This window comes from Lissotriton vulgaris, chromosome 4_1, assembly GCF_964263255.1.
Source record: "Lissotriton vulgaris chromosome 4_1, aLisVul1.2, whole genome shotgun sequence".
NCBI lineage: Eukaryota > Metazoa > Chordata > Amphibia > Caudata > Salamandridae > Lissotriton > Lissotriton vulgaris.
The window spans coordinates 1,296,332,070-1,296,355,802 of record NC_141691.1 but is presented as its reverse complement, the minus strand read 5'-3'; the positions used below and the strand labels follow the sequence as shown (position 1 = coordinate 1,296,355,802).

Below are 23,733 nucleotides of genomic sequence, written 5' to 3'. Positions count from 1 at the left end.
TATCTAACCAACTCTACCCCCTCCATTTGATCCCACTCCCATTTACACCAATCCATCTCAATCTACCCAACTCCACTCTACCCCAATCTACTCGACTTAACTCCAAGCTACCCCACCCCAATCTACCCCACTCCATCACAATCTACCTTACTCCCCCAATTGACTCCACTCCAGCCTACCCCACTCCACTCCAACCTAACCCATTCCAATATACCACAATCTACCACCCTCCACTCCAATCTATCCCACCTCACCCCAATCTACCTCAAACTACTCTACTAGACTCTACCACAATCTATCTCACACCAATCCCCTAATCAACACCACTACAATCTACTTTACTACAATCTACACTAATCTATCCCATTCCACACTACCCCAACCCACGCCACTCAACTCAAACATATACCACTACAGCCTAACTACTTCAGTGTACCCCAATCCACCCCTCTAATCTACCCAACCCCACCCCAATTTACCCCAAGTTAATCTACAGACTCCAATGTAAACCACTCAAATCTACCCACATCACGTCTAATCCACTACAATCTACTCCCCCACACTCCAATCTACCCCACTCCAACCAACCTACAACAATTCACCCCATACCACCTACTCCACTCTACCCCATTCCACTCCAATCTGCCACTGCCCTACAATCAATTACACTCCACTCAAATCTACCCCACTCCAATCTCCACTTCACTCCAATCTACCACAATCTACCCCACTCCACCACAGTCTACCACACTCTACCCCAATCTATCCCAAAGTATCCCCACTCCAATCCCTCATTCTACTTCATGCCACTAAAATCTACCCTCCTCAGTCTAGCCTACTCCACTCCAATCTACCCCTCCCCATTCCCACAATCTACCCCACTTATAATCTACCCCCCAATGTAAACCACTCCAATCTACCCCAATCAACCACACTCAAGTCTACTCAAGGGCACTCTAGTCCAACCGAATCTACCCCATTCCACAGACTCTACCCACCCCAATCTAATCTACCCCTCTCCAATGTACCCCCACTCCAATCAACCACAATTTACCCCATTCCATTCGACCGACTCCAATCCACCCCACTCCACTCCAATCTACCCCACTCCACTCCACCACAATCTACCCAACTCCAATCTACCACAATCCAACCCACTCCAATATACCACTATCTTCCCCACTCCACTCCACCACAATCTTCCCCACTCCACTCCAATCTACCCAACTCGAATGCCCCAATCCACCTCACTCCAATCTACCCCTCACCATTCCATTGTACCTCAATCTACCCCACTCTACTCTACCCCAATCTACTCCACTCCGCTCTACCCCAATATCCCCACTTCACTCCAGTCTACCCCCACTCCAATTTAGCCCACTTCACCCCACTCCACTCCAATCTACCCCACCTCAACCCACTCCAATGTACCCAACTTCAATGTACCACCATCAAAACAGTTGAAACCAATCTTCTCAAATCTACTTCACTGTACTCCAATCTACCCCTATTCACCTCACTCCACTCCAATCTACTCCACCACATTGCAGTCTACCACAATCTAGCCTACACTAATCCACCCCATTCAACTCTACCACAATATACCTCACTCCATTCAAATCTACCACACTCCAATCCACCCAATCTACTCCAATCCACCTAATCTACCCCACTTCACCCCAATCTACCCCACTTTACCCCAATCTACCCACATCCACTGCACTGTAGTCTACCACGCACACCATTTCAATCTACCCCACACAACTCCAATCTAACCCACTCTACTTCAAACCAATCTACCCAATTCTACTCCTTCTATAATCTACGCCAATATACTGCACTGTAGTCCACTACACTCTACCCCAAACTACTCAGCTACATTCTACCTAAGTCTACTCCTCTCCAATCTACCCCACGCCACTTGAACAACTTTTAGCCATGCTGACCAGCGGCCACACTTGTGTACAACATGGCTAAAGCAATTGATCTTGCATAAGCTAGATCTATTGGCTTTGCCAATGCTTATTTAAGATAGGAGAAGAGGCACGCGCCCCCCTCACCGAGCCAGCAAGGGTCCCAGGGACCCTACCCCCTGGGGCCGTTTCCTTAAATTTAATGTGAGGGGGTGTGCTGCCCCCTTACTGAGACTTAACAGCCCCGGTTATCCCATCCCTTGCGGCCTCTAGTGGGTTCCCACCAGGGACACCATTGGAGGCTGCAGGGAGAGTCCCAGGGCCCCAGTCGGCTCTCCACCCGGCACCATAATAAGAGTATTTTTAACTGCTCCAGCCGGGCAGGACCAAAGTTGAGTTCTGTGCCCAGGAGAGATTGTGGGAGGGTATACCCACACATTCCCAGCAAGTGTTTTGTATCACACCCTTGAGTTGGGTCCTGGGGTGGATATGAGCACTGGGAGCGGGGTATGCAACCCCCACTTACTTTCTTCTATTTGTTTGACCCCAAGGGATGAGGTCCTCAGGGGCCCAGTTAGAGCCTGGGGAGGGGCCCAAATGCAACCCTCCCAGTCTTAAGGCATTTGGCCTCAGGCCCATAAGTGGCTCGGGGAGGGGGGCATGTGCCACTTTCCTTATATCTATATTTGACCCCAGAGCATGGGGTCCCAGGGCCCTGCATGGCTCGGGGAGGGAGGCCCCACTCACATTCCTCTCCCCATATTTAATCAATTATTTAAAAGCATTTTCTTTTCTTTTTTAAGTCACTATCCAGCAGGAGTCGCAACGCTTTTCTTTTTTTGTTGTTATTTTGGCTCTGGGGGTCCCAGAGGAGGGCTAGAGGAGCAGGGTATCCCTATCCTGCTCACCTTATATAATGGCTTTCTGCAACATTTTTCCTCATGGTGCAGACAAACAAAGCTCTCGCTCCTGCAGGAGTCTGACTCTCATGGGAGTGAATTAGCACAAAGGAAAAAAGCCCCTGAGCCAATCAGAAAATTCAATTTTTTTTAGTTGGGTTCGAGTGACCCTTGCGATGACTGTCCAGGTATACAAATATTTTTGCACATTAATTTATCGGAAACAGCTGAATGGACTTACACAAAATCACAACAAGCACGCTTATTGGACCAATATCTAGCTTCCTGCCAAATATGGTGTAATTCCTTTCTGCAGTTTTGTGGTAGCACTTAACAAAAAAGTCTATGGAAAATGCATGGGAATTTTACATTTTGGAAGCCCCCTTTTTTCTTAGCCACGGCTTGACAGATCACCATAAAACTTTCCAGGAAGGATTAGAGGTTAATGAATGCTTTTGAAAAAGTTTTGTGAAGATTCAGCAAACGGTGCCAATGTTATTAGCAAGCCAAAAAAAATCTCTTCCTAAGGAAATGCAAAACGAACTATAACTACCCAATCGCCACTGGGATAGATATTTACTTATAAATATCTGTGAATCAGCTTCACAATCCATAATTTGTACAACAGCCATGTAACCCATGGCATGCATACCAAATGCAATGCTAATTACCTTACCCTTAACATGAAACAAAAACAAGGTGATGGATAGAATGCTTGAATTGATCTCAGCCATTTTTCGTCCATCTACCCACTCTGGACAAAGGCCTGCTTTATGTAAATGAGTACCCGCCCTTCTCCTCCTGGACACTCAGTCCCGAACTGCCAGGTGAAGCTCTCTCTAGAAGGGACCTCAAGCAAGCCCAAACCAGTTTCACCCTACATGAGAATCATCAGTAGGGGTTGGCTTGAGTTCAATGACACAGTGAGCATAGGACCCAAGTCCAGGTATATGCGTCACACTTAGGGTGTTAACTGCAACAACAACAAGGTAAAGATGGAAGAATTGAAATAATCTCAGCCACTGGCAGTTGCTTGGAGTCGCATTCTAGTTCATCGTTTTTCATCCACCCTTTCACTGTAGGCAAATGCCCACCTTATGCAAATCGGTACCGGTCCTGCTACTCATGGGAACTGCTAGGCAAAGCCCCCTCTATAAGGGATCAGACACAGATCCTGTGCTCACTGTGCCACTAGAACCAAGCTACACTTGACTGATGAACCCCAATCAGGGCAAAACCTGTCTTGGATTGCTTGTGTTCCGATTAAGAAATGACCTTGCTTGGCAGGACCAACTCTGATTTGAATATTGCTGGGTCTAATCTGAGGTGGCATTGTGGAAAAAAGAACAATGGGCTGGAATCTGAACACGTGCGATTCATACATATTATTTTAAATCCCTAACTTTGTTATTTTTTACGGCAATATGATGCAGTACCAGTGGTTGGTCATGTTTTGTGTTGGACTTACTCCAAGTCTGAGCTGGAGTACATTTACAACTGTTTTCTGTTCTTTTTGGCTGCAGTAAGTTCAGAAGTGCAGTTTGTGAATAGGAATTGGCTTACTCTTTTGTCGGTGAGTGCATGTCTCTCCTTAAACCCCTCCTTAATCCTCCACATACCAATCAGATTTAGTTGTAAACATTCCTCATTTTCTAGCCACTCTCGAATCCGTCCTACATTTACCACACAAACATGTGTATATGAGCAGAGAATCTGCACTTGGGTCGAGATCTACACACAGAAAGGAGAGCAGAGGCTGAGACCTCAGCATGTAGGTATACAAATAGTAATGTGTAGTACATGAGTAGTACTACTGTAATACTAGTAAATGTACTACAAAATGCAGTCTGTGAATATGTTTCAAAGTATCTAATACATGCATGTGTTACTAACTAGCACATCAGCCACACAGTAGCTCCACTCCACGTATCTATCTGGTCAGCTCTGCAAAGGGCCTTCAATAAACGTACACAAAACTCTAAACCTTGCTCACACCCCTACCTGGGAACACCGGTCATCATGTGCTTGTCTCCTGTCAGATTACATTCAACTTCACAAACTTCCCCTTCCTTCCCCAGTCCTACATCAACTCAGTACAAATCATATGCAAGCAAAGAGTGAGAAATACAATACTCGGCTGGCCTCAAAAGGGGCCAAGTGCCAGCCCTAAGTCAGCTAAAGTCTAACATATTTAGAGAAGGAGAGGTGGGGGTCGGTAAGGCCGCCATTTGGCCCCTTGGACTTCCTTTACCAGGAGGATTTCCCTGGTGTATTCACTATCCTCCTCCAGGTTCACTACTTAGTTGTTCTCCATGGTCTTCAGTCTCTTAATCTATACCCATGATTTTTGTATTTGTGCACACTTACTCTAACTGATGGGGGAGCGTCCAGTTTCCACAGCCTCACCCAACTGAGGAATTGTTTCCTTAACAGTCAATCTTCCTTCTGAAATAGTTTTGTCCATTTTTTAAAAACATATTTTTATTGATTTTTCTCACAAACAATCATCTATCATCTTACATAATTATCAATGGCCATATTTCCCAATACTTTTACATTGCATTTAGCGTAAACATCTTCACATGTGGATACATCTGGATGATTATTTTCTCTTCATGCTTACGCTTCCTCCCAAGTATTAACATCCTCAATATATAATACTGGCTTAATGGTTTGTACAACTCCAACGTATGTATCTTTAATTTGATCAATCAGTGCGTCCACCCATTTAAAGACCAACCCCTCCCCTTTAACCCTCCCTAACCTGCGCCACTGGCGTGTCCGTCAATAACATAATTATAAATACCAATAATAATATATAATGATTCAGGGGAATGCACTTCTCCTCCACATCTGAATTGGTTAGCCTGATCTAGGTCATTTCTAGTTCCGCCGCAACGCCTCCTGGAATTTCTGGGAGACACACTATAGCCCCTCAACCCAGGGTGTTTCTATCAGCGTATCCAACGAGTTTTCATCTGACCCCGATTCAGGTAGTAGCAGCAGCACAACCATCGCCTCCCACGCTTTTGCAGTTTTTAGTGCCTTATCATTGTTAGCTCTCCTAGCTTGCTGGAACTTTACCGTGCCCTCACTGGCTGCCTATTTGGTTAATTCTGCATTCCAGGGCCCAATGTTGGGTCGCTGCCTGGATTTCCAATGCATCGTTAACTACCTTTTAGATAGTAACAACCCTAGGTCTAAGAACTTACTCGTAATTGTCGTCCTAGCCGTATGAGGAAACCAGTGCAATATACACGCGCCCATGTTTGGTTCTATCTGCCTATCTGTCACCTCACATAATATGTCTATCACTTCCTCCCAATAAGTTCCCAGTTGCGGGCAACTCCACAGCATATGGATAAAGTCCACCTCTTCTGAAATGCAATGAGGACACCGAGCTGTGTCCATCTTAAAGTACCTATTTATTAATGCCGGGGTTAGGTACGCCCTATGTAACACATAGAAATGGATTAGCTGGAACCTAGCATTACGCATGCTCTTCCACGCTCTTCACTATCTTAGGCCACGCATTTTCAGGAATCTCCTTACCAAGGTCCGCCTCCCATATTTTTTCAATTGGCTCAATGGCTGCATCCCCTCACCCATCATTCGTCTGTAAAAGCCCGTTATGGCTTTGAAGGTCCCCGCTGCCATCACTACATAGTGACATGCTAACGATGTCTGTGGCTCCATTAGCACTCCTCCCCAAAGGCGCTGAATTGCTGATACAAGGGCTGAATGCAGTAGGAAATCGTCCCTGGGAAAGCCATATCTATCGTGCAGTGTCTGATAGGGCAAGAGAATGCCCTCTTCGTATAGAACCCCCATCACTTGTAACCCCTGTTCCTCCCACGCTGCCAGAGCTGATCAGTCCCTTCCATGTGGTAGTGCTGTGCACATGCCCAAATAAATCTCTGGCGCGTACGGCCGGGCAACTCCGCCCCTACGTTGGCTTCGGATCCAACAGAGTCTCAGCGTCCTCTCCTCCTGAATTAGTGATCCAATCTGTAGCCGTTGACAGAGTACAACAAAGGACAACTCATGATGCGGAATCCTCCGGCTCATTGGGCCATCTGGACCCCTAAACTCTCTTGCCACTGCAGCTGAGCTGCTAGATTATATAGTTCAAAGTCCGGGACCGCTCATCCTCTCTCAGCTCGGGGTCGCATCATCGTACTCAGTGCCACCTGTCGTCTGCCACTCCCCCATATATACCCTCCTATCAAGGAGCGGAGCGTTTTAAATAATGAGCCTGGAATCCAGATCAGTAGCGTCCTAAAATAATACAGCAGCCGAGGTAACGCCACCATCTTCAAGAGTGCCACACGACCCGCCACCGACAGTGGCAATGTGCTCCAGAAGAACAAGTTACTTACCTTCGGTAACACTTTTTCTGATAGATACAGTATCTGCCTTGTGGATTCCTCATCTTGTGAATATCCCCCTTGCGCCAGCAACTTCGGAAAATTCTTTGTAGCACGCCGGCGTGGAACAACGTCATAGGAGCACGGCATCGCGCGCAACTCCGTCTGACGTCACCGACTCCTTATTAGACCCACGTTGGCGTGATTACGTCAGTTCCGCCCTTTTTTCCGTGCCTTCGAGGCACCCGGACGGACCAACGACAGTAAATATACATATATACAGAGCACATAGTACATACAAATCAAAACTGCACACATAGTGTGTAGCAAAGGTATAAAAAAAAAACCAGAAATATAAATACATAAACCCAGGTATAGCAGAGCGGACAACGGGGAGGCGGGTGGGTCAGTGAGGAATCCACAGGCAGATACTGTATCTACCAGTAAAAGCGTTACCGAAGGTAAGTAACTTGTTCTTCTGATAGATACATCTGCCTTGTGGATTCCTCACCTTGTGAATAGAGTCCCACAGCAGTCCCCACTCCCGGAGGAGGGTGTCCACTCTGCTATACCAGGAAATCTTGGAGGACAGAACGCGCGAAGTGGCCGTCCCTCCTCACCTCAGTATCCAAGCCGGAGTGCTTCGCGAAAGTGTGGAGGGAGGCCCAAGTCGCGGCTCTGCAAATGTCCTCAACAGGAACACCTCTAGACAAAGCGGATGTTGCAGACTTTGCTCTAGTTGAATGAGCTCTGATACCCTCAGGAATGTCCTTACCAGCCAGAGAGAAGCAAATCTTGATGTACAGGATTATCCATCTGGAAAGTGTGCACTTGTGCACCGCTCTGCCCTTTTTGCAGCCAGCAAAACCCACGAAGAGTTGATCATCAACACGATAGTCTTTAGTCCTATCAAGATAGAAACTGACTGCTCTCTTAGGGTCCAAGCGATGAAGCCTCTCCTCCTCCTTGGAAGGGTGAGGGGAGAATAAAAGGTAGGAAGGGTAATGGATTGTCCTAGATGGAAGGGAGTTACCACCTTAGGAAGAAAAGCAGCCCTGGTCCTGAGAACCATTCTTTCAGCATGAATGGCCAAGAATGGGTGCTTGGAACTAAGAGCTTGAAGCTCACTTACCCTCCTTGCCGAGGTAATTGCAACCAGGAAGACCGTTTTAAAAGATAGAAGCCTCAAAGGACACTTGTGTAAGGGTTCGAAAGGAGAACCCATCAAATAAGTTAACACAAGATTCAAATCCCAATGAGGAACAACAAAAGGGGTAGGAGGGAACTTATTAGTGAGACCCTTCAAAAATCTTAAAACCACAGGTGACTTAAAAAGAGAAGGCTGATCCGGCAAACAAAGAAATGCCGACAAGGCCGAAAGATACCCCTTGACTGTGGCAACAGCAAAACCCTGCTGCGCCAGAGAAAGAGCAAACTGCAAAATGTCAAACAAATGAGCCTTCAAAGGGTCAACAGCCCTCTCCCCACACCAAGAGACAAATTTAGACCACCTATAAGAATAGATGGACTTAGTGGAGTCACGCCTGGCAGAAAGAATGACATCCACCACATCGTGAGGGAGAGAAAAGAAATTCAAGTTGCCCCGTTCAATCACCAGGCATGAAGGTGTAATGTCTGGAGGTGGAGGTGTAGAACTTGCCCCTCCATTTATTTATTTAATTTCTTGTATAGCGCAGGAATCGACCCCCTAAAGGGTATCTCCGCGCTTGTGCCAAAGCTGTGTTACCTAATCTTGTGCAGGGAGATGTGCTATAGTTACAAGGACGGGAAAAGATGGGTTTTGAGGGATTTCTTAAAGCTCTGGAAGTTGGTACCCTGTCTCAAGATAAAGGGGAGCGAGTTCCATAGTATGGGACCCTTGTAGGACAGAGCTTGACCTCCCTGTCTTACTTTCCTCACACGTGGTACCTGAAGGAGCATTTGATTGCTGGAACGTAAAACACGTTCAGGCCTGTAGGGGATGAATTTTTCTGTCAGGTATTTTGGTCCAGAACCAGAAAGACATTTAAATATGGTACAGCAAACCTTAAACTTGATACGTTGTCGCACTGGTAACCAGTGAAGTGTATCAAGGAGGGGATGGGAGGGGGATCTGGCCGGAGCATTAAGGACCAGTCTTGCCGCGGTGTTCTGGACCACTTGCAATCTACTGAGTTGTTCCTCATTGGCAGAGATGTAAAGGCCATTGCAGTAGTCTAGTCTACTTATTACAAGGGTCTGAACAAGGGTCTTTCTATACAAATCAGGCAGAAATGGAAAAATACGTCTTAAGAGTCCGATAGTATGGAAACAAGACCCAGTCACCTGATTAACATGTGCTCTTAGCAACAAGGCCTGGTCTAGGCGTACTCCAAGATTCTTTGCTATCTGCTTGGGACATGGAGACGGGCCCAGGTCCCCAAACAACATAACCTCAGTTTTGCCTACGTTACATTGGAGGCAGTTAGAAGCCATCCAATCCGCCACTGCTCTCATACCTTCAGCGAAAAATTTCCTAATTGAGGGTGTGAGGGTTTGAAACGGGAACAAAAGCTGGGTGTTGTCAGCGTACGATACCAGGGTGAACCCATACGCTCTCACAATGTCCACCAAGGGGGCCACATATACATTGTGAGAGGAGGTCTGCCCTGAGAGGGAGACGGAGCGGCGGGAGAGAGGAGAGGTGGAGAAGGTCCGTGTACCACACCCTTCCTGGCCAATCCGGGGCGACCATTATGACTTGGGCCCGGTCCTGGCGAATCTTCCTCAGAACCCGAGGAGTCAAATGTATGGGAGGAAATGCGTAAAGGAGCTGACTTCCCCAATTCATTTGAAACGCGTCCCCCAAAGCTCCTTGCATCGGATACTGGAGACTGCAGAATGACAGGCAGTGAGCATTCTCGCAAGCGCGAACAGGTCCACCCGAGGAGTCCCCCACATCTGAAAGATGTCGTGAACAACCTCCGGATGGAGCCTCCACTCGTGGTCGGCAGAGAACTGCCGACTGAGAACGTCTGCACGTACGTTCAGAACTCCGGCCAGATGATTTGCCATCAGACAAATCTGATGGTCCTGAACCCAGGACCAGAGACGCAGAGCTTCCCTGCAGAGACACTGCGACCCCACTCCTCCCGGTTTGTTGATATACCACATCGCGGTCGTGTTGTCCGTCAGGACTTGAACCGACCGACCGCGAAGGGAAGGGAGGAAGGCCTTGAGCGCCAGACGTATCTCCCGCAACTCTAGAAGGTTGATGTGAAGAAACCTTTCCTCTGGAGACCAAAGACCTTTGATCTCCAGATCCCCAGTTGAGCACCCCACCCGAGAGTGGATGCATCCGTTATCACTGTGGCAACCAATGGAGGTCGTTGGAAAGGCTTCCCTTGAGATAGATTGCCTTCCATGATCCACCATGATAGATCCGCTGCAGTTTCTCTGGAGATCCTCACAGACTCCCTGAGATCTCCGTTGTGCTGATACCACTGCCTACGGAGGCACCACTGGAGTGCCCTCATGTGCCAGCGTGCATGGTTGACTAACAGAATGCAAGAAGCCATCAAACCGAGCAGACAAAGGACCTTCAGGACTGGAACAACCGCTCCATTGTAGAATAAAGGAATAATTTCCTGTATGTCGCGAATCCTTTGAGGAGGAGGGAATGCACGACATACAGAAGTGTCCAGTACCGCACCTATGAACAGGTTGCGCTGGGAGGGCCCCAGGTGAGACTTGGGTACATTTATCGAAAAGCCCAACCTGTGCAACAACTGAGTTGTCTCTTGCAGATGATGGAGCACCTTCTCCGGTGACTCTGCTTTGATCAGCCAGTCGTCCAGATAGGGGAACACAGGGACCCCGACCTTCTGAGATGCGCAGCCACCACTGCCATCACCTTGGTGAAAACTCGAGGCACAGTAGTAAGCCCAAACCGAAGGACCGCAAACTGGTAGTGTTGCAATCCCACCGTAAAACGGATATACTTTCTGTGCGACTTCAGAATGGGGATGTGAAAATACGCGTCCTGCAAGTCGATCGACACCATCCAGTCTTCTTCCATCAGCGCCTGAAGAACCTGTGCAAGTGTGAGCATTTTGAACTTCTCCTGTTTGAGATAAAGGTTCAAAATCCTGGGGTCCAGGATTGGACATAACCTGCCATCCTTCTTGGGGATCAGGAAATACCAGGAGTAGCACCCCTGACCCCTTTCCTGCTCTGGAACCACCTCTATTGCACGTTACCGGAACAGTGCCAGGACTTCTTCCTGCAGGAGAAGCAGGTGGTCCTCCAAACAATAACCTTGGCAAGGAGGGTAATTGGGAGGGAACTCCTGAAAAGGAAGTGCATACCTATTTTCTACGAGATTGAGAACCCAAATATCTGATGTAACTGATTCCCAATCCCGTAGAAAATGAGTAAATCGACCCCCTACCGGACCCGCATGATTCGGAATGGCGGATCTAGGGCTGCTTTGCTGCTGCGGGTGGGGGTTGATTGTTAGAGGAGGAAGTTGAGGAGGAGGAGGCTTGGCGTCCACGAGCACGACCCCTTTGTTTACCTCTGTATGATCTATATATAGGGTTTTGCTGCTGCTGCTGCTGCTGCTGGCCTTATTTATAGGGGCGAAAAGTGTATCTACCAAATCCCCTAAATATCTTAGTGGTAGAGCCTCTAGCCTGCAGGCCCAAAGACCTTGCCGTTGCCCGGCTATCTTTGAACCTCTCCAAGGCTACATCCGCTTTCTTCCCAAAGAGGCCTGTCCCGTCAAATGGCAAGTCCATTAAAGTAGATTGTACATCTGCCGAAAATTCAGAAGATTTAAGCCATGAGGCCCTTCTCGTGGCAACAGTAGAGGCCATTATCCTGGCCACAGAGTCCGCCGTGTCCATGCCACTCTGAATTACTAAGCGGGCTGCAGCTTGTGTATCAGAGACTACTTCAATCAATGAAGTTCTTTCTATCCTCCTCTGGAACCTTAGTTGACAACTGTTTCACAGAGTCCATCAATGCATGAACATATCTTCCTAGCAGGCAAGTAGCATTGGTAGATTTTAGAGCCATGCTACCCGAGGAGAAAATCTTTTTCGCAGACTGGTCCAATTTTTTAGAGTCTTTATCTGCAGACACCTGAGAAAAAGAACCTGCAGACCTGTTGGAACAAGCGGCCTGCGCAACCAGACTTTCCGGAGAAGGGTGTGAAGAGAGAAACTCAGGGTCACCAGGTGCCACCCTGTAACGTCTCGCCACCGACCTGGAAACCGCAGGAGCAGTCAAAGGTCTCTTCCATACCTCCATTATTGGCTCAGTCAAAGCCTCAGTGAATGGGAGTGTAGGCTCTATGACAGAAGAAGGCGAATGCAAAACCTCAGTGAGAATATTAGGCTTGTACTCAACAGTAGGTAAAGTCAGATTAAGGAGATCCGCAGCTTTCCTAATTACTACATGGTAGGGTGCCACGTCCTTAGATGGAGCATCAGAAACTGATGGCAAACCCCACTTAGGAGAGAGTTCCAGGCCACTAGCACTATGCAGATCCTCAAAACAGTCCCCTTGATCCAGAAGTTCTCCTTCCTCTACTTCAGGATCTTCATACTCCTTTTCCTCCAAAAGGCGCTGAGCTCTGCGCCTCGACCACTCCATACGAAGCGAAGTCGACGAATCCGGTAAAGACTCCGACGGAGCCGGAACCGGCGTCGAACGAGGAGCCGGGACAGATGGAGGTTGAGATTCTCAAACCGGCATGGCACCTCGATCCAATTCACGAGGTCGCTCCGGAGCCGGCGAAGCCGTGTGTGGAGTCGATGACCTCGGCGGCGCCGTACCGAGCCAAGGTGTAAAAGGCGTCGGCATAAACGGCATAAAAGGCGCCGGGGCGTAAGCTTGAGGGACGCCCAAGTTAAAAGACAACGGACCAATGGGACCAGCCGGTGCACCAGTGGGGTACATTGCCCTCGCATAAATGCCAAACATAGCATTAAGGAAATGCGAGGGGTCCTGTCCAGGACTAGGAAAGGGAGGGTACAAACCCAACGGCTGCTCTGAAGGAGGCTGCTCCGGCGTCGGTTCATCTTGGCCCTCTTGATTCTCAGGGTCTTCCACCGGAGTCGGGCCCGAGGAATCCCACCATCTCCTTCATGTTCCGAAGAATGACTCGACTCCGGATCTGGTTCCTGCTCCGGAACCGGGGAACCTCCACGAGACTGCGTAGGAGAAGGAGACACGAAGTTTTTGCAATGTTTTTTAGACCTTTTCTTCGAATCTGAAGAATCTTTACCAGAGTGATGTCTTGAGCTATGCTTCCTCCTCTTGTGCCTCTTTTTCGAGGAGCCCGAAGCATGACCCGAAGCCGACTTCGATCCGGACCTCGACCTCTCTCTGGACCTCGACCTCACTCTGGATCTCGACCTCGAAGACGATCTGGACCTCGACTTCGATCGCGACTTCTGCCTCGACCTCGAACGTCTCGACGTCGACCTCGAAGACCTTCCAGCCTCTCTTCCTTTCACCTTCGCAAGCAGAAGCTTAGCCTCCTGCTCTCGCAAAGCCTTAGGGTTCATCTTGAAGCAGGATCGACAGTTCTTAACATCATGGCCCGATCCAAGAAACCACAAACAATCGTCATGCGGATCGGTAATAGACATCATTCGGGCAGATGATCCGCACTGCTTAAAACCCGTCTTCCTCGACGACATCCTCGACGAAGAAGAGACACTCGACAGGGAAACAGTAACACAAAATAGCAACAAGTTACTATCTGAATCAGAGAAGATCCTAGAAAGCGTTAGCGTCGGCGACGCGGAAAAAAGGGAACTGACGTCATCACGCCATCGTGGGTCTAATAAGGAGTCGGTGACGTCAGATGGAGTCGCGCGCGATGCCGTGCTCCTATGACGCCGTTCCACGCCGGCGTGCTACAAAGAATTTTCCGAACGTTGCTGGCGCAAGGGGGATATTCACAAGGTGAGGAATCCACAAGGCAGATGTATCTATCAGAATGCCATGTTCCCCTTGATCCCTCTCAGCTCTCTGCCCACATTACCCTCCAGCAGGTCCTCTTGCGTGTGATAGATGTTAGTTCCAAGGTAAGGTAAACAATGAGGCTCCCATCGTATTGTTCCCATCTGATTAGGGCTCACTGTCATCTGATTCACAGGAAAGAAGCAAGTCTTTGCCCAGTTCACCCGGAGCCCTGACACTGCGCCGAACGTATGCAATAATGTTGTTGCCCCCGTTAAAGCCTTTCCTGTAGTGGCCAGGAACATGAGTAAATCATCCATGTAAAGCGAGATGTACTGCATGTCTCCACAGAACTCTAGACCAGCATAGTGCCTCCCCGATCTGGCACGGGCAGCCAGTGGCTCAATTGCAAGAGCAAACAGCAGTGGAGACAGTGAGCACCCCTGCCTCATTCCCCCCCAATTGAACAGGTTAAAGAAACCATCGCCCCGTCCGCACACTGGCTGTTGCTGATCTGTAAAGGATCTGAGTCCATCCCACAAAAGCCTCTCCCAGGCCCATCACTCGCATAACCTGATTTAGGAACAGCCATTCCGAACTATCAAAAGCTTTTCAATATCAACCGAAAGGACCGTTGCAGTAGGTTCTGAACTGTGGTCCCCCTCCAATATACTAAGTAGGTGCCACACGTTAACAGATGTGTTCCGTGTGGGGATGAAGCCCGCTTTATCCTGCTGGACCAGCTGTGTTATGTATGGGAGGAGCCGGGTGGCAAGGATCCTACTCAAAAATTTTTAGTCAGTGGTCAACAGTGACAGTGGGCGATATGCCGTTATATCAAACGGTTCTCTCAAGATCCTACTCAAAATGTTGTAGTCAGTGGTCAACATTGACAGTGGGCGATATGCCGTCATATCAGACGGTTCTCTCCCAGGCTTCAACAACGGAATAATAATAGCCTCGCGAGTGGTTACTGGTAACTACCCCACTTTCTGTGCCTCCTGATACATCGCTAATAGTCGTGAAGCTAAGCAATCAATGTACACGGAGTAGAATTCTATTGGTAGGCCATCCACCTCAGGCGTTTTGCTACGCGCCATATGCTTAATTGCGCCCCAAATTTCTCCGAGCGTAATCTCCTGCCCTAACAGGTCCGCTTGCTCCTTCTCCAATCTAGATAGGGTCACTCCAGAGACGAACTCCTCTATAGCATCCCCGTCCTGTCGCAATGTGCTGCAATAGAGTTCAGCATAATAGTCCAGAAATAAACCATTTATCCCCTGCTGTGTGTACACCAACTCTCCTGACGGGGCTGTCAGTCCCAGCATAGGTGTCTCCGGGGAGTTGGGTTAGCCATCCATGCCAGCAGCGTGCCTGTCTTATCTCCCTCTGCATGCACCCTCGCCCGATATGACTAATGGTCAAAGGAGCGTAGCCTCTCCACCTGAAACACCATTGCCGCTCTAGCTTCCAAGACCTCCCCCTGTGCCCCCCAAGTCCTCAGGGCGGTCTGTCTCAGCCCTACGCAACCGGCGCTCAGCTGCCTCTATGTCGATTAATAACGTTTTCCTCACTACCACCATTTTGGTGATACATAAGCACTGCACCACCACCTTAAAAGCATCCCACTCAAAAGCCACCGTTGTCGCTGTGCCCTAATTTTCAGCAACGTACTGATTTATACCCGTTCCCAGGTCTTCGCGGAAGGCTGGGTCTTCCAGTGCCTCCGGTCGCAGCTCAGAATCACAGCTCTCTCTCAGACCTATTGTATCTGTACTAGTAGCGGGTTATGATCCGATACTGTCCTAGTGAGGTATTCACTATGGATCACTTTGGCATGAATATCAGGGGTACACAGTATCGCATCATACCTCACGTGCAGCTCATGGAGGCCGGAGTAATAAGAGTAATCCCGCTTCTCTAAATGATGTGCACGCCATGTATCTACTAGCCCCCAATTATCCTGCCAAGTGCATCTAACCTTGGAAAGTCTATGTATTGGGGTGTTAGGACCTATCCATCTCTACATCTGCAATTGAGTTAAAGTCCTGTCCCATCAGTATTAAACTAGTCCGGTATGGTGCCAATCTCCCTGACGAGTGACTAAAGAAAGAGACCTGATCCACATTAAGGGGCATATATGCTACAGAGCGTCACACCCATGCCATTCAAGCGACCTGCCACCACCACAAACCTCCCCTCTGGATCCACCAATTGTTGCATCAGTTGGAATGGGACTCCCGCTCTGACCCATATCAGTGCACCCCTAGCAAAAGCAGAGTAGGTCGTATAAAACAATTGTCCCCTCCATCTACGTTTCAGTGCCAACCCCTCAGTTCGATTAATATGTGTTTCCTGAAGAAAGGCTACGTGACATCGCAGCATGGTGTGGAGCCCCTGTACATTCCAGGTAATGCATTTCAAATCAAGGAACATTTCCATTGTGAGACCAAGTCCTCCTAAGCATCTGCCCCTCACATTGTAACACACCAGTGGACCTAACTACCCCAACCAAACCCCAGAACCGTCCCCAACTCTCCCTCTTCTCCTACATCCTTACAAGACAATCCATGGTGTTATGCATCTAATATCTCATCTGCTGTCCCAGGTGTCAAATGTGGCAAATGAACACTTCCTGTTTCCGACACTTCGGTGTCCGATCCCAGCAAGCCCTTCTCCTATTCTGATGCTATCAGCATCTCTAGTCTTTGTTCTTGCGAAATGGCCATAATGGCCTGCAAAGCGGCAGTGCGTTCTTTTTCCGTCTGTGTCTCCGTAGGTTTTTGAGCTGCAGGGCGGTGTCTTCTGATGCGCAGCGATCGACGCAGACCCGGCCCCTCCGCAAGTGTGCTCATGTCACACCCGCTTCCCCTGTGCCCGCTCTGTACGACTCCAGCCAATTCCAGGCCTCCTCAGGGCTGTCCTGGAAGTACGTCTTGTCATCCATGGCTATCTTGAGGTGTGCCGGGAACATCTGGGAATACTGGAGGCCCTCGTCTCGGAGCGCCCTCTTGACTTCTAAGAACATAGCTCTGCGGCGCTGTACTTCGAGTGTGTAGTCCGGGATAGCGTCACTTTGCCATTGCCCACCTTGTATGGGCCCATGGTTCGTGCCTTGTGCAACAGGAGGTCCCTGTCTTTGTAGTGGAGCAGTCTAGCCACCACTGGTCTGGGCGGCCTCCCGGGAGCCAGTGGTCGAGCTGGAACTCTATGTGCTCCTTCCAGAGTAGAAAACGACGACAGGCCTTCAGGTGCAACCTCCGTTCTCAACCAGGCTTCCAGGTAGTCCACCATGTTAGTCCCCTCCACTCCTTCCGGCAGCCCCACCACTCGGGCGTTGTGCCTTCGATTCCTCCCTTTGGCGTCTTTTGCCCTCCGTTCCAGGATTTGCAAGCGATTCTGGACATCCGTCATCTGAGCGTCCATTGCCTTTTGGGCAGGTTCCAGGGTCTCTAGGGTGACTTCCGCCTGCTTCACCCTGTCAACAAGTTTAGCGTGATCAGCTCAAAGCAATCCGTGCCCTTGTGCCACATGTGCAATGTCCAGCTGGAGAGCTTCCCTGGTGTCGGTAATGGCCTTAAGTGTTTGATCCACTTGCTGTTGCAGCATCCTTTCTGGTTGTTGTGGGAGCCCTTCCTGCTTGTCCGATGCACCCGTATCTTCTTCCAGCTCAGGGGGTGCCCCGCCTGCTTCCCTCTGGGCTTCCCCATTAGTAGCACCCAGGCAAACCCCCTTACGAATTCCAAGGTTGTGCATGCCCAGCTTCAGTTTTAAGTAAGTGACTCTAACAGTAGGGGCTGCTCTCACCGACACAATTCTCCCATCTCACCTTGTAGGCTTCCGCCCCACTGGCTCATCTCATAAGCACCCCCAGCTGCAGTCCACTCAATGCACCAACTCTCCACAAAGTTTCCACCCACCGCCGCAGGTCAGATACAAGGCAGTGGTCCACTGGAGATCCAGGCCTCTCCTTGTGACAGTGTTTTAACCCACAGGGGTAGGGAATATGGTCTAGGGTCCCGTACAGCCGTTATGACCCTTTCCAGTGTCTTCCCTATTACGCAGTCTCCACTGCCCCGTCCCTTTCACTGTAGTGCAACTGCCCACCACTCACTTCCACATGCAGAATCTCAATCAGTTTACCCCCGCTTGTTTCCTTATGTGGGGGATCTCCACCTCAAGGTCCGCCATACAGCAGCGGGAGGAGACCCTCTATGTGCTGGAGGCCGGGTCATGAATCGCCTTAGCAAGAGTGGTGCCGCACCATCCGCTTCTTAGTGCCCCAGGGCCCCTCCTCTGCACCTACTGGTGTCCTATAGCCTCCCCGCGTTTCCAGTTACAGTGAGTGGACTCTCTTATTTTCGGTTTCCGCTCCCATTCAGGGCTCCCCAACCAGCGCCGTTATATGCAGCCTCTGGTGCTTTACCCGCAGTCCGCCACCGCCTAAATGCCCACCCGAGACCAGTCCCTTCTCTCTCGGTTGCGCCCACCTTCACCACTCAATCTGTTGTACTTTGCTTGCTCTTTCATTCACATATGATCCCAAGTCGGCGGACCTCACCGCCATACATCAGTCCGTCCGCTGCCCGTCTCCCTTAGCGGCGCATCATTGATATATTCAATGTGTCATGGCTTTATCCATGCACTCCTAGCCTTGTGTCCTCTCGAGGCCCCGAACGGCTCACCGATCTCCACTGCTCCCATGGCGAGTTTCGAAGCCACCTCTCAGTGCCTTCTCCAAGTCTGCTTCTCCGCCATGGCCGCCATCTTGTGCCTCCCTTGTTCGATCAAGCCGCTTCGTCAGTTCCTCGGCTAGCAAGGTGTGAAATCTCCCCGTCAGCGCTGCGGAAGCCCCCAGCCCCCTGCCGACACCTCTCCAGGCGCTTAGGGGCTCATTTCAGTGTCCCGAATCAGGATAAGTGTCGGGCTCGGCGCGGAGCTCCAAGCTCACACATCTTCCCTCATCCGCTCCGTGGCCACGCCCCCGAAATAGTTTTGTCCATGTAGGATCATCAAGGTTTCCCCCAACCATCCAACTAATCCCATCCCTTCTCTGGGGACAGGAAAAAATGGTAGCTTTTGGAGAGCCGTTAAAGGCTTTTCAGAGAGGTAGTGTGGAGGGAAAGAGCTCAGAATTCCACAGTCAAACAACAAACACAATAATTATGTGTTCCAGACCCGTGCTTATCTTAGTAAAAATAAAGTATTTTCATTAACATGGTCCAACCTAATAAAACACAATTCAGTGAGGCACAGATGCAAGATTGTGATTGCAAATAGCATGTTTAGTAAAGCAAATTACAAGCAATGTTCTGCTCTCCCCATTCTAGGAACTGCTATACAAGAGCGGCTCGTGAAGGTAAGAGTGGTGCGGCAGTGGGGCGGCATTCCCGTAGGTCAGTCTCTTGTACTCGCACCTCATTAGATAATAGTTTTAAAATCAGAACAAGGTCTCTGGAATGCACTTGGACTCTTCAGCAATGTCAGTGCCTGCGTAACAACCTGCATGTTACAGTAGGATTTAGTCACAAGGTCCCTGCTGTTATACGGCACGTCTTGCCCCGCCTTTTCCTAGGCATGGGTGATGGGTTTTGTAGATGCTGCGTTCATGCTGGGGAAGAAGTGGTTCAGGCCCAAACAAAAAAACACCACCCAAATGAAGGTGAAAAGTCCACCCAAAAGATTGTTGGCAACCTCGCAGGAGTTTCTAGGATGACTAGAGCTGGTCTCAGGGGGCCTTAATGGTAACTGGGTCACCCTCTAGAGCAGTGTGGAACTTCCTGAGCTTCTTGGAGGACCGATGTTGTAGGTGCGGATGTGGGTCTTCCAGTGATGTCTCTTCACCTCTGGGAGAAAGGCAGTAATCAACACCAGCCATGGGTCTCAAAGGTTTCCTTGACACTCTGTGGGGTGTCATCTACACTGGTCAATGAGTAATCCTGGAATCATTTGTGTCTAGTACAGTCATCCTTTTATACTGCTTTTCAAAAACGGGATTACTTATGCTCTGTTCTTTGTACCTGTTTGACTTGGTTTCCTCGTTTGTGTATCCTTCCTTACAGTCGTTGTCTTCAGGTAATGGTTAAGCATCAGGGGGCTGATGAGTGGAGTTTCCAAGATGAGCACCCCTAACACTAGTATAAAGAGTGAAGTACTCACACCTAGCACCTATTAGCCTTTTTGGAAGCAGAAACTCTGAAAGAACAAATGACAGGCCCAACCAAAAACATTCACTCTGTCCCTAAAAAAACAAAAAGACTGCTGTTTCCGTCTCACCACACCCTCCATACAGACTAAGTGGAGTGCTCCAAGAAGTAACTAAAGGAAGGGTCCCACAACATAGTCACTTCTGCATGGAGCCATGTTATCCATGCTCCCGCAATTCAGAGTTTGTGTCTCAGAAAGGCTAGCAATACACAATGCCAGTCTGTCAGTCTACATACCACCACCATTTTGTGCAGCTTTTAGGCAGTGAAAATCCCTAATGGATTCTACTGAGACAGATTCCATACACTCCATTGGCTCAATCTAGAATCTACCCAATATCATGCATGGGGTACAGGGAACAAAACCTACCCTGTAACTAGGACTCAGAAATGTGTTGCCATTGCTGCCAAACTTATCTCACCTGGCACAAGGGCAGTAGTTCAGTGTCCAAGTGAGGTACATTTGTGTTTTATTGTATATTAATAAAAGTGTGATGTCCTTTTTTCTCTGTCTGTCCCCGCCAATGACCTGGTGGTGACAGACAGAAAAAACAAAACAATAACCGCCACACCCATGGAAAAACTCCTGGGATGTGGGGTTATTCATTATTTGTTTTTCAATAACAAACTCCCACTTTGGGAGTTTGTTTTTGAAAAACAAAAACTTTGGTAAAGCTTGGTGAACAGTTGTCCTTACTGCTGGAGGTGTACCCCAAACCTTTTGCATCTCGACAGGAACCACCAAGAGGGCGATTCCATCAAGGTACAGAGATCACTGGTGAACAGGCAGTGAGCCACAATCTGGTGTACCACTATCATTCAGGGTGGTAGACATAATGTGCTCCACCACCCGGATAAACTGTACTCTGGACCCTAAACTCTAGAGCAGGCCCTGAATATAGGAATATGAAGTGCAGTGTGAGACACTGGTTTTAACTTTTTGTTGACATAGTGCTGCTTATTTAAACGCAGAGGGGAGGATTCATTGATACATGCATGTATCAAGGATGGGATGCAAGGGTGAGCTTGTCGTGTGTGCTGATTAATTCATTAATTCCAAAGATTAGAAACTTACATTTTAACTCTATCATTCAAATTTAAGTCATCCAACTTTCTATTGATAACCATTTCTGAATCCTGGCTAAAGAACATGTGTGAGAGATCCTCTTTTCTATGGCAATGTGATTTTCTGGAATGATCTTACTCTTAATATTTTACATTAGTCAGACAATAAGGTCAACAGTAGATTTTAAAAAACTCAGCTGTTCAAGATAGCTTATGGCCTGTAAGAAGCCACCATAACCATCAAAGTATTTCCTGCAACATCTGCACTGACAAGGAAGCTGCATGGTGCTCTGTTAAGTGTATGTCAATTTTATCCTTCAACCGATCTATCTTCTGCATGATGTACCTAATCTGAAGTGATTGAGGTGTCTGTGACAATGAGATTATGATTCTTATGAAATGGAGCAAGACACTTTTGAAGGGCCAGTGACACTGCATATGTTTGTTTTTAATACATCTGTTTTAAGACTATTGCAATAAACTATATAAAGGGACACGCACGAAATACTTTGCACCCAGTCTTTAAAAACATATTTGTAACCTAAAAACAAAGATATTATTGTATTATTTACTTAATAGGTCCCAAAAGTGTGACTGGATCTGACATTACCTGACAAGGTCTTTTCATCCTTATTGCTATGACGTGGTATCTATAGCAGCAAAGTTCGCATGTCCACGATCCTCTTTCACTGATCCACTTTAACAAACAGAGTTGATGTGTGTACCGTACAGATCCATCACATCTGCAAGGATTCAGCAGGACGCCCTAAAAAGAAAGCAAGCTTGATTATAGACATTTTTTACAGAATTTTGCCTTATGTTTGTTCAAGGATTTTTTAACTCACTTGAAGTGACTGCAGAGTTCATTGAAAATACTAGTCAAAGGCCTTTACTTAACTAAATAGGTTGAAGTCATATCCAAAGATGTATAATGGCGATAAGGGGCAATACACAGTATTACTGACCTTATGTAAGGGTATAAATGATAATAGGGATAATTTTGCCAGCACACTAGGGGCCAGATGTAGGTAATTCAGATTTACAGATTCTAAAATATCGAATTTTACCGATTCGGTATTTTAAAATCGGTAAATGAGATGTAGGTATTCATTCGGTATTTTTTACCGAATTGGTAATAATTGGTAAATACCGAATCGGTATTTACCGATTCGGTATTTACCAATTACGGAATTCTACGCTTCCGAGCTGAGTGGTCGCTCCCCTGCTGCTGAGGTATCGTTTGTGCAGCGCTTTTGCTCTGTTCTGGACTGCAATTAATTACTACAGCCTGCTATGCGCTCTAACTGCCGCTGTGTGCTGAAACTGCCGCTTTGCCCATTTTGTTTGCTGTATTTGCCGATCTGCCCATTTGCAGTGTGATACTGCCAGCGTGACTCTGTTGTTTAATTTATTTACTTCTCGCCGCTTTTGCTCATTTGCATTTTGTTGAACAGCGCGACCCTGTTGCAGTATTTGCGTTTCCCCCCCAAGCTCTCCTGCCGCCCTGACCCCTCCACCTCCATTTTGTTGTTGTTGTCGTCCTCCTTAGCCCGCCCCGCCTCCCAGCTGAAGCGCCCTCCCACAGACAACAAACAGCGCTCACACACCTAGAAGCGCCGTGACTCGCTCTACGCTTCCGAGCTGAGTGGTCGCTCCCCTGCTGCTGAGGTATCGTTTGTGCAGCGCTTTTGCTCTGTTCTGGACTGCAATTAATTACTACAGCCTGCTGTGCGCTCTAACTGCCGCTGTGTGCTGAAACTGCCGCTTTGCCCATTTTGTTTGCTGTATTTGCCGATCTGCCCATTTGCAGTGTGATACTGCCAGCGTGACTCTGTTGTTTAATTTATTTACTTCTCGCCGCTTTTGCTCATTTGCATTTTGTTGAACAGCGCGACCCTGTTGCAGTATTTGCGTTTCCCCCCCAAGCTCTCCTGCCGCCCTGACCCCTCCACCTCCATTTTGTTGTTGTTGTCGTCCTCCTTAGCCCGCCCCGCCTCCCAGCTGAAGCGCCCTCGCCCCTCCCCCTCCACCATCAATATATGACAGTTACTCCCGCGCGCAGCGTCCACGCGCAGCGTCCGCGCCCAATCCGCGCCGAAGGTGCGCCAAAGGTAAGCCCGTCTACGCCCGTCCGCGCCTGGACCGCGCCCAGCGCCAGACCCCCTGCCCCTCGCGCTGCCCTGCCCTCCCGCATTACCTATGATGCCGCCTCCCTCCTAGCCCTTAACCCCGGTCGCGCCCCCAACTGCGTCCAAGCCGCTCCTGGACACACCCATGGACCTTTCTCCTGCTACTCCTGCAAATTCAGCGGCACCGACAACATCTCCGA

General features: G+C 48.7%; 1 protein-coding gene across 1 annotated transcript in view; it reads right to left on the bottom strand.

Moving 5' to 3' along the window:
• The window catches only part of MARCHF11 (membrane associated ring-CH-type finger 11), a 172,695-nt gene that overhangs the window by 101,459 nt on the left and 47,503 nt on the right, over positions 1–23,733 (bottom strand). Inside the window, exon 2 of the mRNA XM_086966929.1 lies at positions 22,015–22,170. Within this exon, the coding sequence (XP_086823055.1) occupies positions 22,015–22,170 (156 nt within the window). The remainder of the gene's footprint in view (positions 1–22,014; positions 22,171–23,733) is intronic.